The sequence below is a fragment of the Dipodomys spectabilis genome, unplaced genomic scaffold (genome assembly GCF_019054845.1).
Source record: "Dipodomys spectabilis isolate Male_0828 unplaced genomic scaffold, ASM1905484v1 ptg000294l, whole genome shotgun sequence".
NCBI lineage: Eukaryota > Metazoa > Chordata > Mammalia > Rodentia > Heteromyidae > Dipodomys > Dipodomys spectabilis.
Genome location: NW_024870971.1, coordinates 2,026,828 through 2,046,089, shown reverse-complemented (window position 1 = coordinate 2,046,089; position 19,262 = coordinate 2,026,828). Strand labels below are relative to the sequence as shown.

Here is a 19,262-nt window from a genome sequence, read left to right as displayed (position 1 = left end):
AGGTTTACACTCCCACCAACAATGCAGTAGGCTTCCCTTCTGTCCACATCCCCTCCAGCATCTGTTGTTATTAGAGTTCTTCGTTTTTGCCATTCTAACTGGCGGGAGGTGATATCTCAATGTTGTTTTTATTTGCATTTCTTTTATGGCTAGGGAGGTTGAGCATTTCTTCATGTGTCTATTGGCCATCCTTCTTTCTTCTTCAGAGAAGTTTCTCTTTAAGTCTTTAGCCCACTTATTTATTTGGCAGTTGTTTCTTTGAGGATATGTTTTTGGGGGATTTGATTTTTTGAGTTCCAGGTATATTTTGCTGTGACACCCTTGTCTGTTGTATGGCTCGTGAAGAACTTTTCCCAATTCGTGAGCTTTCTATTGAGGTTGCTAGCTATATCCTTTGCCATGCAGAAGCTCTGCAGCTTTATTCAATCCCATTTGTCCAAGCTTTCTTTGATTTGTTGTGTTTTTGTGTCGTATTTAAAAAATTTATGCCTGTGCCGAGGAGACCTAGGGTTTCTCCTATTCCATCCTGTAATATTTTCAGAGTTGTCTGCTTTGACTCTGACGTCTTTCATCCATTTGGAGTTGATTCAGGTGCAGAATGATATGTTAGGATCTAGCTTTAGTTTTCTACAAGTAGTTAACCAATTTTGCTAGCACCATTTACTGAAGAGAGAAAGCAAATAATCTTAACAAAAATCTAAAGGGAAATTTATGTAGCAGCTTTAAAAATGCATTATTCTCCTCAGCAGCAAATGGAGTGTTCTACAAAATAAATATTATTTTTGAACAGAAAGACTTCACAAATATCAAAATTGAAATAACTCTGTTTTATCAGAGCATAATGGAATGAAACTAGAACATAAATTTTCAAAATCAAACAAAAACCTACAGAAAACATTTAAACCCATAGAGGTAAAAAAATGTATTGTCAAATGACCAGTCAGTCCTTCATGAAATAAGTGTGGGAGTCAAAATTTTCTAGAGTTTGAAAAAATATGCTAATTACTAGAAAGTGTTGTACACAGCAAAGACAGTGTTAAGAAGAAATTTTATAGTGGCTACCATAAAAAAGAGAAATCTCAAGTAGATGAATGATGCAACTAAATTTCTGAGAGACACAAGAACAGGCCAAGGCTAAAATTTGCAGAAAAATAAAATAAAATAATGATTAGGTGAGAAATGAATAAAATGGACTGGACAAAATTATACAAAGAATCAATTTTAGTTTGATAAAATCATCACTAATTCTAACTAAAAGAAGGAATGAAAAGACAAGCAAGAATACAGATGAAAAAGATATATATTCACAACAAATGCCAACTAAATAAAAATGAGGAAATACTTTGTAAAACCTCTATTTAAACATATTGGAAATTTAACTAAGAGAATATAACCCATTTGAACAAATACAAAAATAATCTACCGTTCTGAAGCAGTAATAATCTTCCAACAAAGTAAAGCCAAACAACTGATTGTTTTGCTGCCAACTTTTATCTGTTTTCAAGAGAACATTTCTAGAACTCCTCAAACTTTTCTATGAAGTCAAAAGGAAGGAAACACTACAAACCCCTTCTATCAGACCAATATAATACTCAAAACTGAATGATGATAAAACACGTAAGAATTATAGAGTGATCAATTTGATGCACAAAGGTGCGAGATTTTTCAATAAAATTCTTTTTTTTTTTGTCGGTCGTGGGTGCTGTACTCTGGGTCTGTGTGCTGTCCCTCAGCTCTTCAGCTCAAGGATAGTGCCCCCGCCACTTGAGCCACAGCACCACTTCTGACTTTTTCAGCTTATGTGGTGCTGAGGAATCTAACCCAGGGCCTCATGCATGCAAGGTAAGCACTCTATCCCTGATCCAACTTCCCAGCTCCAATACAATTCTTTTAAACCAAATTCAGTAACACATTCCTAAGATTATGAACAATAGTCAAGTTGGTTTTTAACAACTGTACCAATGATCATTCACCATAACCAAATGAATTCATCTAATAACACACATGAACAGAATAATGTTACCATTATGTGATCATCTCATTTCCTGAATCAAAATTCACCAATCAAAATTCAACATTATTGTCTGATAAAATATTTGAAGAAACTAGGTCAAAAGGCCCCTTCCAGTTATAAGCATAAACCTTTGAAGAAAGTGATATAAGATCATATAGCAGAGAAAAAGACTTCTTATGTTCATGATGTGGCAGAATTGATATTGTGAAAATGTCCATACAGCACCAAACAAGGCCAAAATTGAATGTGATACCTGTTAAAGTACAAATGTTATTCCTTGATGAAATAGTAAATCCTATCCTAAAATTCACATAGATTTTAGATATGGGCCACAATGGATACCTGGGTTATACATTATTTTACTGTTTAATTTTTAAGCTATTTGCATATTCTGGACATTAATCTTTTATCCATCAAATATTTGGTAAGATTTTTTTTCTGATTATATGGTTTATCTCTTTGTTCTAGTAGTTGTTTCTTTTTTTCTTTTTTTGTGTGTGGGGGGTCCGGTTGTGGGGCCTGAACTCTGGGCCTGGGTACTGCTTTTCAGCTCTTCAGCTTAAAGCTAGTGCTCTACCACTTGAGCCACAGCACCACTTCAGGCTTTTTTCTTTTTGCTTATGTGGTGCAGATGAATCGAACCCAGGGCCTCAGGCATGCAAGTCAAGCGCTCTACCACTGAGCCACCTTCCCAGCCCATCTTTTATGTGATAATAAACTTTTAAATTTGATTTGTTTTCATTTGTCAATTCATATTATAGCCTACGTAGTTTGAGATCTATTCAGAAAAAAGTTACTTGAGCTTGTTTATTCTAGAAAGTTACTTAAGATTTTCTGTATTTAGTTTAAAGATGTCAGATCTTAAATTAAGATATTTTATCACTTAGGGTTGATTTTTGTGCAGAGAGACAGAGGACTAGTTTCATTCTCCTGCATGTAAATAACCTGTTTTGTCACCACATTCATTGAAGAGACTATACAAATAACTGTTTTGGGTTCCTTTGACTAACAAATGACTGTGCTTTTGTAGTTTTTATCTTCTATTCTCTTTCATTGATCTTCATGTGTGGTTTTGTTACTATGACTTGGTACTGTATTTTGAAATCTGCTATTGTGATGTCTTCAGTGTTTCTTATTTGTGTAGAATTATTTTCATTATTCAAGATCTTTTATGTACTGGGCACATACAGGCTCAGGCCTTTAATCCTAGCTACTGAGGAGGTTGAGATCTGAGGATCACGGTTCAAAGCCAGCCCAGGCAGGAAAATCTGTAAGACTCATCTCCAATAACCCACTAGAAAACCAGAAGTGGTGCTTTGGATCAAGTGGTAGAGTGCTAGCTTTGAGCTGAAGAACTCAGGGACAGTGCCCAAGCCCTGAGTTCAAGCCCCATGACTGGAAAAAAAAGGAATCAAGCAAAAATGCAAATAATTTCATTTTGAATAGGAAAAAATAAAATTTTTTCTTTATGATAAAAAATTTCCAATCTTTGTAGTTTTTGATATGTACATTATTGCTATAGTTAGTTAACTTTCTTTGCCTTATTATACCACGAATTCTTGCTTAACTCTAATTAGATGTTAATAAATAAATTAAGTAAATGTTGGCCCATCCCTTTCTTCTATTTACGTTCACCACATACTCAACTTCTACGAGGTCAAATTTTTTATTATTTAATACAATGAAAGAATGCAAGGCATATCTTTCAGTGTCTGGTTTATTTACTTAACATAATATTTACTTGCTCCATCAAATTGCTATAAATGTTATTTTATTTTATGTTTGAATTATTCTACAGTGTAGATGTAGATGTCCCACATTTTACTCGTGCAATGGATCACTTCATAGGCAGTTCAGTTATTTCCATTTCTTGGCTATTAAGAAATTTGCTGCAACAAAATTAGAGCCTCTGTGCTGTTCCTGAGCTATTTAAATTTTTATCTTTTGCTAATGGTTAATACTCTATCACTTGAGCTAGAGCTCCACTTCTGGTTTCTGATGGTTAACTGGAATTGAAAGAGGAAGAAAAATGAGGGAATGGATAACAAGTTAGAAAAGAAATGTCATTACTACCTTGCTTATGTAATTGTAGCCCCTCTGTAAATCACTTTTTAAAATAAGTCTCAGATTTTTCTGCCAAGGCTGGCTTTGAACTGTGTTCCTCAGATCTCAATCTCTTGATGATAAGAGATCTTAAGCATTTTTTTTTGTAGATCTTGGCTATTTGCTTCTCTTTGAGAATTTTCACTTGGGTTAGATGTAATTTTTAAAGTTAAATCATTTGATTTTTTTCTTGTTAAGCTCTTGGAGTTTCTTATATATTTTGGAAATTTACCTCTCATCACATATATAGTTTTCTACTTCTGTAATTTTTTATTTTTTATTGACAAAGTGATGTACAGAGGGGTTACAGTTACATAAGGTAATAAGTACGTTTCTTGTCAAACTTGTTACCCCTCCATTTCTGTATTTTATTCCTAATTCAGGTTATTGAATCTATTGTTGTGAAGAAATTTTTCAGGACCATAAAATCTCATTTATCAATTTTTGCTTTTATTTCCTGTGGATTCAGTTTTAAACAAACTTATTTGTACTGATTATTTCCCTTATGTTTTATTAATATTTTCATATCTGTAGGTCTTATATTAAGCATTTAAATGTTTGATTGATATGGACTTTACTGTGAAATTGGGCACTGAACCTCATATGCTAATAAATGGCTCTGCCATTCTAGTCATGCCACCAGGTTTTGTTTGTATTCTGTTTATTAGATATGGTCTCACTATCTTTCCCTGGACTTGAACTCAAAACTCTTGAACTCAATACTCCTGCTTCTTCTTCAAATTAGCTAGGATGTGTCATCAAACCTGGTTGATTTAAAATGTTAATTAGTAGTAAGTGTCAAGTCTTAAACTTGTGCTTGATTTTATCAGTATTGTGGGATCAGTCCTGTGGGATTTGAGGATATAAGGAAGCTCTATGTGTATTCTTTTGAGGAAACTCCACACTGCTTTCCAGAGTGATTGAACAAATTTACATTTCCACCAATAGTGTAGTGACATTCCCATTTGGCCACATTGTCTCCAGCATCTGTGACTATTGCTTTTCTTGATAATGGCCATTCTAACTGGGGTGAGGAAAAATCTCAATGTTGTTTTGATTTTCACTTCTTTTATGGCCAGAGATGTTCATGTTAACTCTGCTCAGGACTCAATTCCAAATGCATAAAAGGCCTCAATATAAGACCAGATGCCCTGAAACTATTATAAGAAAGGATAGGGGAAATACTAGGGTTCCTTGATACAGGTCAAAACTTCCTAAGTAGAGATCCAGGAGCACAACAAGTCAAAGACTGGTAAGTAGGATTGCATCGAACCAAAGAGTTTCTGCAAGGCAAAAGCCATAGATATCAAGATAAGTAGAAAGGCCATAGGACAGGAGAAGATCTTTCCCAGCTATGCATCAGACAAGGGCCTCATATAAAGAAGATACTTAAAGCTCAAAAAGTTAACCCCCCCCCAAATCCTCAAAGCAACAGCACCCCAATTAATAAATGGGTTAAAGCCCTAAGGAAAGACTGCTTAATTTTCTAAGTTGCTAAGCCTCCATAGAACAATAATTTTTGATCCAACTAGATATGTGCCTTACCTAAGTATCCAACTAAGAGTAATAGAATAAAAAATAGGCATTCTGATACATTCTTGGTGCTAAACAACTCAAGTTTTCTCTCTGTACCTCACCTCCACCCTGTTACTAACAAGAATCTGTAAATGAGATTAATACCAAGAATACCAAGATGTCTTTTATCAAGGCTAGTGCTCTATCATTTGAACCACAGCTTCCTGTTTTCTGGTAGTTGATTGGATATGAAGAATGATGTGCTTTTCTGCCTTGGTTGGCTTTGAACATGGATCCTCAGATCTCAGTTTTCTGAGTAGCAAGGATTGTAGGTGTGAGCAACCAGGACCTGCTGAGAAGATATTTTTTAAAGAAACAATTATGCTGTTTTACATCAGCTCCTTCCAAATGTCTACAGGAAATTAATTGGACATTGCAAGCTTTGACAAAAAAAAAAAAAAACGGATAAAGTGTAATAGACAAACAAATTAGGCTACTCTAAGTTATAAACTAGATGTGAAATTTTCAGTGTGGCTGTGTTGTAAAATAATTTTCTTTTAAAAAGAGCCATGAAACTGACAAAACTTTTAGAACAAAACAAAAAGAAGAAATGCATGAAAGTTTGTAGAAAAGATCAGATGGCATATGTTGAGAAACACATACTAGGAGTTCCTGGAAGATGGCAGAGAACAAGCAGGAGGCTAAACAAGCTCTCGCATAGAAAGCAGGTTTAGTGTTCCAGTGAACAGTACTAAGCCAGAAAATCACACCAAGAGACTCCAACAAGAGACTGGTTACAGACACAAGGGAGATACAGGATCTTCACATACCCCACCCCCCAAAAAATCAAAGAACTCTTTTTTTTGTACCTTTTATAAAAAATTTTTTCTCTAAGTTTTTTTAATTTTTAACTTTAAAAAAAAATTGTTTTCTATTAACTTCTTTTTCTTTCGCTATTAATTTTTATTTTAGGGGTATATGTGTGTGTGTGTATGTGTGTGTTTCTTTCTCATTTTTCTTTAAAAATTTTTTTTTTGTTTAGCTCTACTGAAATTTTGATCTTTTTTTATTTTCTCATTCTTTTCACCTTTTCTTCTCTTTTGTTCTTCTTTGCGTGACTTAATTGCTGTTCTGCTCATCCTCAGATATATGTGTACACACTTAATCCAGAAATTTATTACTCAATTGAAAACATCTTACACTTAAATTCCTTAAGAACAGTATTACCTCTTTTTACCTATATAATATTTTAAGCATTTTTATTTTTAAGTTTTTCACATCTCCTTTCTATCCCTCCCCTTCTCTCATTCTATCCAAGTTCTTCTCTGAATAGTTCGTTGTTATTTGCATAATTTTTAAGTGTTGCAGTTTTTAATTTTTAAGTTCTGCTTTTCTATATTTTCTTGTCTTTTTTTCTTTCTCTTTCTTCTTCTTTTTCTCTCTCTCTACTTTCATTCTATCCAACCAATTTCCAACTTTGAGATTAGGACTTAGTTAAGTTAACTTTCCCTCTGCCTTTCCATATCCCTCTATTCCTATTTTTACCCACTTGTGTCCCTAAATCTAATAATTTTTGGTTTGCCAAATTCTTCTTTATGGTTCATAGCCCATTAATACATAGTTGTTTGATGTTGAATGATATATCTGCTGAACTAGATTGTATCTGCAGACTTTTGACTGTGCAACTACAGACTTTGCTTGATGCTTGCCTTAACATAATATTCTAGCATAAAACTGGTGTTACTTTCATCCCAAATGGGCAGAACAAGCCGGAAAAACACAAGAAAAATGGTAAGTCTGGGTATCTCAACTGGGTATCTCTCAAAATCTGTTCAGGGGTCAGAACATATAATGAATAATCCAGAGGAGAGTTCCCAAATAGCTCTACAAACACTGCTGGTAAACATGGTAAATTAAAAGATTGAAAACCTACAAAGGAATCTGTATGAGCGTGATAGGGAGAGAGAGGAGGCAAACCAAAGGTTAATACAGGAATATCATTTAATTTAATTTTTTCCAAGTCTTTCCATTTCCTAACAAATGGGGCAATGTCATTCTGATGGAGGCATAGAATTCCGCTGTGTATATACACCACATTTTCTTGATCCATTCATCTACTGAGGGGCATCAGGGGTGGTTCCATATCTTAGCTATAGTAAATAATGCTGCAATAAACATAGTCATGCTGGAAGCTTTAGTGTGGTCTTGTTTGTGAACATTTGGGTAGATGCCCAACAGTGGGATTGCTGGGTGATAGGGGGGCTCTATGTGGAGTCTTTTGAGGAACCTCCATACTGTTTTCCAAAGATGAGAGAAGGATGGCCAATAGACACATGTAGAAATGCTCAAACTCCCTAGCCATAAAAGAAATGCAAACCAAAACAACATTGAGATTCTACCTCACCCCAGTTAGAATGGCTAAAATCAAGAACTCTAATAACAACAGATTCTGGAGGGGATGTGGACAGAAGGGAACCTTACTGCATTGGTGGTGGGAGTATAAACTTGTTCTACCACTTTGGAAAACAGTATGGAGGTTCCTCAAAAGACTCCACATAGAGCCCCCCTATGACCCAGCAATCCCACTTTTGGGCATTTACCCAAATGTTCACAAACAAGACCACACTAAAGCTTCCAGCACGACTATGTTTATTGCAGGATTATTTACTATAGCTAAGATATGGAACCACCCCAGATGCCCCTCAGTAGATGAATGGATCAAGAAAATGTGGTATATATACACAATGGAATTCTATGCCTCCATCAGAAAGAATGACATTGCCCCATTTGTTAGGAAATGGAAAGACTTGGAAAAAATTGAATTCAGGCAGGTCCAAAGAAACATAGGTCCCATGGTTTCCCTTATTTGCAATAACTAGTATATGTCTGAGTTAAGCAGAAAAGTTTAGATAAGTTGATGTTAGGGAAATGAACCCAAGGTATGTATTCAAATGTTTTTTTTTCTTTCATGTGATTGTTTCTAGCACACTTATAAGATGATTTCTTTGTTGCTTTGTATGTCCCTTCCCCACGGTATAACCCCTGCTTTCACTGTATTTGATGATTGTATAATTTGTGGAGGGGAAGGAAAAAAACAAATTGCTTAAATAGGGATACAGGTGAACCCATTGCAACAATGAGATGTACAAGTCGTTATGTTGGAAACAAACTTTATAACTTTGGTGCTGGGGGAGGGGATTGGGTAGGTTGGGTAGGGGGGGATGGGGAGGATGGGAAGGGATGGGAAGGGGAAACAAAGGAGGAGGCTACAATGCTTGATAAGAAATATACTCATTATCTTTCCCATGTAATTGTAACCCCTCTGTTCAGTATTTTCACAATAAAAAAAACAAACAAACAAAAAAAACCAAAAACAATTCTATTATAGCTCAGTACAAGCAGTGGGAATTTATGATATTTAATTAGGACTCCATTCTTTTTCTCCCACCTGATTTCGAAAGATCTTAGGGGTAGACCAGATAGTCAACAGATACACACACTTCTCATTAACACTGTCAGTACCAACACTGGTACATAGAGTTTCTAATTTTGAATGGATTCAAGGAAACATATTTCAAGTGGTGCCTCATTAAATATTTTGGCTTTTGTACCTGTTATAGAATCTTTCCCAGATTAATATGGCAGAAAAGAGGTTCCAAAGGTCCAGTGGAGGAAGATGCATTTTGTAGAACTGTATGCAAAATTCAAGTCAAGAGCCTATAATTGAACTAATCAAGATCTCAGTGAGAATATCTATAGTGACCATTAAACATACTATAAAACAACAAATAGAAGATAACAAACTTCAAAATTCGTGTCAAATAGGCAAGCAAAAAGGAAAAAAATCATGAGAAAAGATAGAAACTCTAGAGACATATAAGCAATAAAAATGAGAATGGTCATAGAGATACAGTAATCACTATATGTCTGCATTATCGTATTGAGGAATAATTTGACAAATATATCAAGGGAATAGAAGATTGGAAATGTATTGACATAACTAAATGATAGTTTTATATGTGGACATTCCTTATAAAAAGTGAGCCTAAGTACAAAATTTATACTTTTCATTTAAAAAAATCTCTCAAACATGCCCCTATTCACTAAATTAAAAAGGCTCTGTTATTTGGAGGCTCACCCATATAAGTGGCCCAGTCAGTCCAGAGGCTGAACAGCCTCTGCATTCTGTTTTCACAGTTCTGTGTTTCACCTTCTCCACTCCCAACCCCAGCTTTGCCAGATTCATGAAGCTTTTAACTCACACATATATTGTATATGTATGGAACATTGTTCAGCAGTGTATTACCTACTCATTCTAGGATTGATGTATTATAATCAACATTTGTCTAACTCATTTATATAGCACTTTATAATCCTCTCATTTAAATTATCAGGTTATTCTAGCAGGGTACATATGGAAAGTGATATATTTGTTATATATAAATGAGAAAATAATACATAAAATGTTTTATAATGTTATAACAATGTGTTTCTCTGATCTCATATCCTAACTGATCATATCAGTAATAACCAAAGACAAATCAACCGTTCAGTCTCTTTGACTTTGGTCCTGCTGTATCTAAAATATTTTCCCTGACATAATTTTTTCATTAAAGCATAAAGTTTATTGAAAAGGTTAATAAAACTACGTAACACAGAGATACATAAAAGGACATCTTGATGGCCCTCTGGAGCAAGCTTAAGAAAACTTCAGAATTTCATTTCAGGTTTGCTATAAAGCTAAAGTTGCTCTTAAACAGTAGAATATACATAGACAGGATCTATTGCAACAATGAGATGTACAAGACATTATGTCGCAAAATGAATTTAAAACTTTGGCGTGGGGTGGGGGAAGATGGGAAGGGATGGGAAGGGGAAACAAAGGAAGAGGCAACAATGATTGATAAGAAATGTACTCATTACCTTGCTCATGTAATTGTAACCCCTCTGTGCAGTATTTTCACAATAAAAAAGGTTAAGAAAAAAAGAATAATACTAATGCAAAGCAAAAGAATACACTTGAGATTTTTATTAAGAGAAAAAAATACATTTTAGAATGAAGAATGCTTTAAGAAATAGAGATGGTCAGGCATTTTGAAAATTATGAGCAAGTGTTGCAACTCATGCTTATAATTCTGGAACTAAAAGACCTCAAGAACAGGAGGTTCATGTTTCATAAAAACCCACATTAAAAGCTCAACAAAAATATGGAATTTGTGGTATACACAAGTCATCCAGTTTAGGCAGGAAACATAATTAATAAGAGGATCACAGTACACAGTACCCTGGACACAATCTCAAAAATAACCAAAGCCAAAAGTTCTGGAAGTATGGCACATAATTGTAGAGCACTGGCCTAGCAAATATGAGCTACTGAGTTTAAGCATCAGTACTGCCTAAAAAAGGATCAATTATGATAATCTAAAATTATAATTACTTATATCTTTAATTATAGGGAATGAAAAATGTAAAAGAAAACTTGCACAGGAAAAATAGAAGAAATTTTGGTAGAAATTAATTGTCAATGGTTTATAGAAAAATATTCTCCAAGTGAAACTATAATTTTATCTTCAAACACATTTCAATAAATTTGAACTATAAATAAATACATATATATGCATAAACATAAATATATACATACATACACATATATTAACAGCACTATTATTTGTAGGTATGTAATCTTTTTTTTCCTTTTTTTTTGTTGTTCATGGGGCTTGAACTCTGGGCCTGTGCATTGCCCCTGAACTCTTCAGGTCAAGGTGAGTGCTCTATCACTTGAGCCATAGATCTACTTCCGGTTTTCTGGTGGTTACTATGAGATAAGAATCTCACAGACTTTCTTGCTCCAGCTGCCTTTGAACTGTCATCCTCAGATCTCAACCTCCTGAGTAGCTAGGATTACAGGTCTGAGCCATGGGCGCCCGGCTTGAAAAAATTAGTCTCACCAGATGGAGCAATAAAGAAATGTTGACAAATACAATTAAATACTACTCAATAACAAAAAGAAGCAATATTAATATATGCAATAATTTAATAAATATCATAATAAACATAGAATTAATATCTACGTATTACCTGATTTTATTTATATAAGTTAAAAATGCAAATTATGAATTATTATAGAACAGATATTAATTTTTGTGTGGAGGAGAAATTGGAAATTAGGCATAGTTAATAGGTGAGATGCCTCATGTTAATAAATAGTTAATAGATGAGATGTCTCATCTGAACTTTGAGGACTAAGGCATATTTCACTAACTTCACTATGGTTTTATAGTATGTCAAAATTCCTTAAATGGTACACTTTCAGAACATATATGTTATTATGTGTCAACTGAGCCAAAATGACAGTTTTTAAAAGCTCAGAATTAACATAAATATGATTTAAGATAATGTGCATTCTTGATTTATTTAAAGATCTAGAAACACCTTGACAATTTGACATCAAAGACACAATTATCAACATAGCTAGTAATCAAAGATAATACTAAAACAAATCAATGAAATGATAAAGAGTACCTGCTTTAGAGAAAATGTAGTAATGCATAGAGTGTCACACCTCTCAGCATTTGGTGAATTGTTATATATCATATTGTAGAAGATTACTTCTGCAACTAGAACTTAAACCTTCATTCGTCATATCATCACTAACTATGATAATGATAGAAAATTTTTGTAGGGAACTCTTTTTATTATTTATAAGGAAATATTTTACTTTACGTCTCATTGTTGCAACAGGTCCACCTTTATCCTTAAACGAGTACAAGTTGTCATGTCGAAAACGAACTTTACAACTTTGGTGCGGGGGGGATGGGGGGGAGGATTGGGTGGGGGGATGGAGGGGAGGCTGGGAAGGGATGTGAAGGATAAACAAAGGAGGAGGCTGCAATGCTTGATAAGAAATGTACTCATTATCTTGCCCATGTAATTGTAACCCCTCTGTACAGTATGTTCACAAAAAATTAAAATTAAAAAAAAAATGGGCACTAGCTCAGAGCAGAAATTTCACTGAAGTGTACAGATGCAAATATGTGTGTTAAAAGATATTATTAGTCATTAAAGAAATGAATATTTAAAAAAGGAAATATTTTACTTTAATTTCACTACATTTTAACGCTTACTGATTTGTATGATGTTCCTTTTGTTTTGTTTTCTGTTTGAAATATATGCAAAAGTTGATAGCAAACCTAATTTTGAAAAGTTCCTAGGGGATATTTTTTCTGTCCAGAGAATAAGAATCTCTCACCCAGGGGACCATTTCAGGTGTTAAATATGTGTCAGTCTGAGATAAATTCATTCACAAATACTGTCTCCATCCAATCTGGATATCATTTCAACACACTTCAGAAGACCAAACGTTAATATGGTCTTAGGGAAAACTCTTATTTAGTAAGTCATTTTATGTTCTATATGGTTTCCTTTCATGATTATTTTTGTTAATAGATATTAAAACAATTTATTTTCCATGTATGCATTTAACTCATAACCTTAAGCTTAGCTTTTTATATTTTCATAAATGATTTTATTGGTTTTCTCCTTGTATTCTATTTTTTTTGGAGTTTCTATAGTCTCAATAACAAGAATGCACATAACACCATATTGTCTGGGTCAGTGATTCTTTTCTGTTTTGATAGAGCAATCACAGTTCTTTCACAGTTCTATCATTTATCTTGGACCAAATAATAAGAGAAATATTAAAAAAAAGTTTATCACACAAGAGGTTACACTGTGTGTTATAGTGTCTTGTAGCAAAGTAACAGAAATATGCCTATATACGCAAGTCAATGTGATACTAGTGCCTATATAGCTTTATTCTCATAATATGATGAAAAGCAAGACAGAATAATGTATATCTCACACAATATCTCACATACTCTGAGGCCCAGAATCTTCTCATACAATATCAACATTGAATATTCCACAATGTCTTAAGTTCTTCATAAAAAGAATCTCTAAGGAAAAATATCTCACCTACAAGGGATCAAAATTTATCATGCTATTTATTTTCATTGGCGCATAATAATTGTGTGTTTTTATGGAATGTGTATGATATAGAATGGTTACATCATCACTTAACAAGATTAACGGTTAGATATTTGAAATAAGCATTTTTTAGTAATTTAAAAATATACAGTTCAGGAGCTGGGAAGTTAGCTCAGTGGTAGAGTGCTTGCCTTGTTTGCATGAGGCCCTGGGTTCCATTCCTCAGCACCACATAAGCAGAAAAAACCGAAAGTGGCATGGTGGCTCAAGTGGTAGGGCTCTAGCTTTGAGCTGAACAGCTGAGGGACAGCACCTAAGTCCAAAATTCAGTCCCTATGGCTGGCAATAAAAGGAAAATATATATACAGTTCATTTTAATTGTATACTATATCCTATATATCAAAATGTTAATTCTTCCTAACGAAACTTTATATCCTTTGATTAGTATTTTCCAATCCTTACCCCAGCCTTACTGTCATTATTTCTTATCTTCTATTAAACACTTTATATTTCATATTTATATGAGATTATACATCATTTATATTTTTATGTCTGGATTGTGAATCTGAAAGGTATTGTGTTGTTATTTTATTTTTTCTAATAGAGCAACTCAATTTGTCTCTTTTCTCTAAGTTTTCATGTCCACCAGTTACAGCACTAAAATTAACAATGTGTGAAAAATTGTCTCTGACCCCCAAGGTCAGAATTATAAAGACACTTTACTAAGATGTTCTATTCCTTTTATAGGTCCTGCCAAGATATAAATTCATAAGAGATATATAAATTCATGAGATATTTATATCCAATTAACCATCAAAATTTTTAAAAATTTAAAAAGAATACAGGAAAAAGGAACAGGAAGTAATTTTCCAATGCCAAATTTGAAAAAAAAGTAATTAGGGACAAATAGAAACAAAATAAATAATTGATCATTCTTGAAGTTTAGACTTGTTCACTATCAAGAGTCAGAGATATACTTCTTTTATAGGATTGCAATTTATTCTTAGACTATTTATATAAAAAATAAACAAGTTATAGATAAATAAATTGACAAATCCTATAACTTTGGTGGTCAGGAGATAATAATATAGGATATAATAATATTTCAAAAATTAGATGTCTCCCAGGATCCATTTGTAAAATTGAAGGAAATATTTTCTATTTTACTGAAGTAAAATTAACTTCCACTTAGTTAATGAGTCTGAATTTGAGTTGTCTTCAACTTTGACTAATGCCAGTTTTGTAAGACTGCAGATTCTTCCTTTTTATCTAATCCATTTAACCTACTAAGTGATTTCATTTAGTTGTAGATTTTAATTAATGAAAAGGCACGTACTTGCTTTTGTTCACAAATCATTATGCTTGTTATTTTATATGACTTTCTAAGTAATTTATTTCTACAAGGTTTCACAAACTTGTTTTAGAGTGATATACTAAAAATCACATTTATATCTTATAGAAGAGGTACAGAAAATTGTAGTTTTATCAAGTCAATTTTAGTAGATTTCAATATCACTTTTTATTTTCTGGCTTAAATATATTTTATTCAACCATTGCAGTGTAATGGAGGGTCATGTCTAACCTGCAAACAGTATTTCAATAATTTTTTTCACACTTCCTCACTGCACTGTGGTGGTGAAAATAGAAAAAGAAAGAATAATTTGTATAACAGCTTCACATTATCCTCTGTTTTTAAGAGGCCAGTCATAGCTTCTCATTTGAAAGTAATCACTACTACATTATCAATCCAGATTTCTTTTCTCGTATGACTTCCAATTTCAGATGCATGTGTCAAGTTTTAGTGTGAATACTAAATTCTAGAAATGAACTTCCTTTTCTCATACCAATAACTTATCTATCCTTTTTTTTAGGTTATGTCATTGGATATACTGAGTAAAATGGATGAAAGAAATCAGTCTATAGTGTTAGAATTTGTGCTTCTGGGACTTAGCAATTCATGGAATATCCAAGTCTTACTTTTGATGGTATTTCTGATGCTTTATCTGATTATTGTGTCAGGAAATATTTTAATAATAATTGTCATCTTCACTGACTCCCACCTTCATTCTCCCATGTACTTCTTGTTGGCCAACTTGTCCTTCATTGATTTGTGGCTATCTTCAGTCACCACTCCTAAAATGATTACAGACTTTCTTAGGGAGAAAAAGACCATTTCATTTGGAGGGTGCATGTCCCAAATTCTATTTGTGCATTTTATTGGAGGAGGAGAGATGGTGCTTCTGGTGGTAATGGCCTATGATCGCTATGTAGCCATCTGCAAACCACTTCACTATTTTTCCATGATGAACCTACATAATGGCATTAGGTTGGTGGTGACTGCCTGGGCCATTGGTTTTGTGCATGCCATGAGTCAACTCATTGTGATTGTACAGCTACCATTTTGTGGAAAGGAAATAGATAGCTTCTTCTGTGATATCCCACTGGTAATCAAGTTAGCCTGCATAGAGTCTTCTAACTTGGGAATGTTAATGAATGGTGATAGTGGTGTTTTGGCTATGACCTGTTTCATTTTGTTGCTGATATCCTACACGTACATTCTCCTCACTGTCTACAAAAGCTCTAAAACTGGTGCATCCAAGGCCTTCTCTACATGCACTGCCCACCTTACAGTAGTGGTGCTATTCTTTGGGCCTTGTATCTTCATTTATGTTTGGCCACTTAGTATCACTTCGGTGGACAAATTTCTTGCTGTGTTTTACTCTGTTATTACACCTCTTCTAAATCCAGCCATTTATACATTGAGAAATAAAGAGATTAAATGTGCTCTGGAGAGATTACAAAACTACTTCATAGAGACCAAGGTTAACATTTTATTAAACCTCATATGAATACGTGAATTTGATAATGTATTTCCAATGAAATATATGATGAGAATTTGGAGTGTTTACATATACATGTTATTACTGGCTTTGCTAATAAGATTTAGGATAAAATAGATGATATAATTTAATATTTCTGTAGAAAATAATAGAATTCCATGAAATACTTTTCTAAAATATAAACATTATTGATCCTTTTCTATGGGGTATATTTTCCAATTCGTCTCCATATGCCTGTAAGCATATTAATCAAATTGATAGAATTCTAAGTGAGGTAAGCCAGACCCAAAGTAACATAGTCTTCATAATTTCCCTCATTTTAATAATTAGTAAATGTCTAGGATAGTCCTAATATAGGATCACAATAGCTCAATTGCTATGTACTTATGACCATATAAGATGATGCTAAGACAAATGAACTCCAATATATAGAAACAAGAGGTTTTTCTTTGCTGTTGTTTTTTATGTACTATATAAAGTTGTTTCTTTTTTATTTTTTTCTGTTTTTTCCCTATGTTTCATCCCTTGTTTTCACTGTATTTGATTTTGATACAATGTACATTTATATATGATTATCTGAATTAGGGAAGGGAAGGAGAACTACAAAATGGTGAGACAAAAGACAAAGGGTGAATCAATGCAGCAGTGATACTCACAAGACAATATGTTGGAAATGAGCTTTACAAGTTGGGGTGGGGCAAAGTGGGAGAAAAATGAGGAACGGAATAACACATTGACAAGAAATGCACTCAGTACATTACGTATGTAACTGTAACCCCTCTGTAAATAATCTTGACAATAAAATTAAAGTTAAAAAATAAAAATATTTGAACTTAGATTGAGAAAACGTTCTGATAAAATATTTCCACTTCCCCAAATTTGTTTAAATTAGTCCAAAGGAAAAATATTATAATTTTGTCCTTAAGCAAGCTTCCCACACAATTGTTAATGAAAGAAAATGAAAAAGATATAATAAGAATGGTAAAATATAGAAGGAAACAAAAAATCATGAAGCACATTAAAAACAACAACGAAGAAAAACCTCTTGTGTCCATATCTCGGGTTCATTTCACTTAGCACCATCTTATATGGTCATCCTTTGTTGTCACTGTACTTTATTTTGGTAGCCAGCATCTTGTATGTATTGTTTGTCTAATTTGGGGAGGGGAAGGGGAATAACAAAACATTGAAACAAGGACACAGGATGACCCATTGTAACAATGATACCTACAACTTCAAGTGGGGGGAGAAGTGAGGGAGGTGGGGAAGGGAAGAGATAGTGGGAAAACAACAAGGGAAGGAGTAACATTGTTCAACAAGAAATCTACTCATTGCCTTACTCATGTAACTGTAACACTTCTGTACAGCATCTTTACAGTAAAATAAAATTCAAATAATAAATTAGAAAACATAGAAGGAAAAATGGTGAAAGGTACTTTGAGCACACTTTTCACTAGCTGAATAATAAAACTGTAGTAGGAAGACCCCTACTTAGGCAGGCAAGCCCACCTAGTCGTCCGGACTGACAGAGCCCACCACAACAAAGTTGATATTAAAGAAGCAACTTTATTGAGAAGGTTCCTACACTGACCAACCAGGGCCGCAGCACAGGCTCGGGAGCTGATACTGCGACCCACGTGCTTAGGTTTTTAAAGGCAAAAATCACAAGGTGAAGCCTGGTCAAGTAGGCAACCAATGAGATTTTCACACACCCAAAAGATTGCACAGTCATACCAGACCACACGCAGGTGGCCAGTGAGGTTACACTTTGTCACATAATGGCTGTTTAAACCAGCCTATCACTTTTGGTTTAAATGACTCACGAATTCAATGGTAAAGCAGAGCTTAAGGTAAACATACACAAAGGAGTTTAGTGGAGTTTAACATAAGCATGTGAAAAAGGTAGAGTTTATAGTAAACTCAGGATGTCCCCAGCATGCCAGCAAGCATGCCAGCATGAGCTGGATTACTGGCTACCTGTTTAATCAGTCAGTCTTTAACAAAACAATGAAGGTGGGTTAAGTTAAGGGGAGGGGGACCTAGAGGCATTCTTTTCATTTCAAGAACTGGGATGGTTGGAGCCAAGGTTTTTGTTTTTTTTCTAAAATCCCTAAAACAAAAACAAAACCAGTAAAGAAGCTGTCCCAGCTCAAGTCTCCTCTCAGGGCCTAGTTCAAAATAAGTAAATAAATACTAATAGTATTTATATACGCACACATATATATCTATATATTGAGTTATTAGTAATTTTTATAAATTTCCTCAAATGCCATTCTGTTGAAGAAAGGGCCATGCTTTATTTGACTATTTCTTAAAGCTGCAATAAAAAGTAAAATGGGTTGTATATAGAAACCATTTTTCATTCACATGTTTATGACACTTACTTTTTAGAGTATGTAAGAAAAATTTTCTGATAGCTTAAAAATCTAAATTTTTAAAGTCATAAATCATGTACAGGATGGTAAAATAAATACATTGAAATTTATTTCTAATCAGCAATAAAAATCTCAAAGTGAAAGGAACACAAGTGCTTTTCCTGTTTTAGTATAGCAGATTTTAAATAATGTAATTGTCATCCTTTATTCTTTATTCTCTAGTATTATATGTATTGCCTTAAATACTCTTAGTATTATCCCAACATTATTTATTAGAAAATAAGGCAGAGAGAAATGAATTGAACTTCCTTAAAGTGACATTGCTTTGTTCTTCTTTACTTAAAGGTTTAAGATATAATTTTCATGTCCCAAAATACTAATTTAGCATTAACATTAAACAGTGCAACAAAATTTATTCTTCATGTAGAA

At 33.7% G+C, this 19,262-nt stretch overlaps 1 protein-coding gene across 1 annotated transcript; it reads left to right on the top strand.

The window, feature by feature from the left end:
- Positions 1-15,513: 15,513 nt before the first annotated feature.
- LOC122126948 (olfactory receptor 4K14-like) lies at positions 15,514-16,467 on the top strand. Its single transcript, XM_042701495.1, has one exon. The coding sequence runs from the start codon at positions 15,517-15,519 to the stop codon at positions 16,465-16,467; it is 951 nt and encodes a 316-aa protein (XP_042557429.1). The 5' UTR covers positions 15,514-15,516.
- Positions 16,468-19,262: the final 2,795 nt, after the last annotated feature.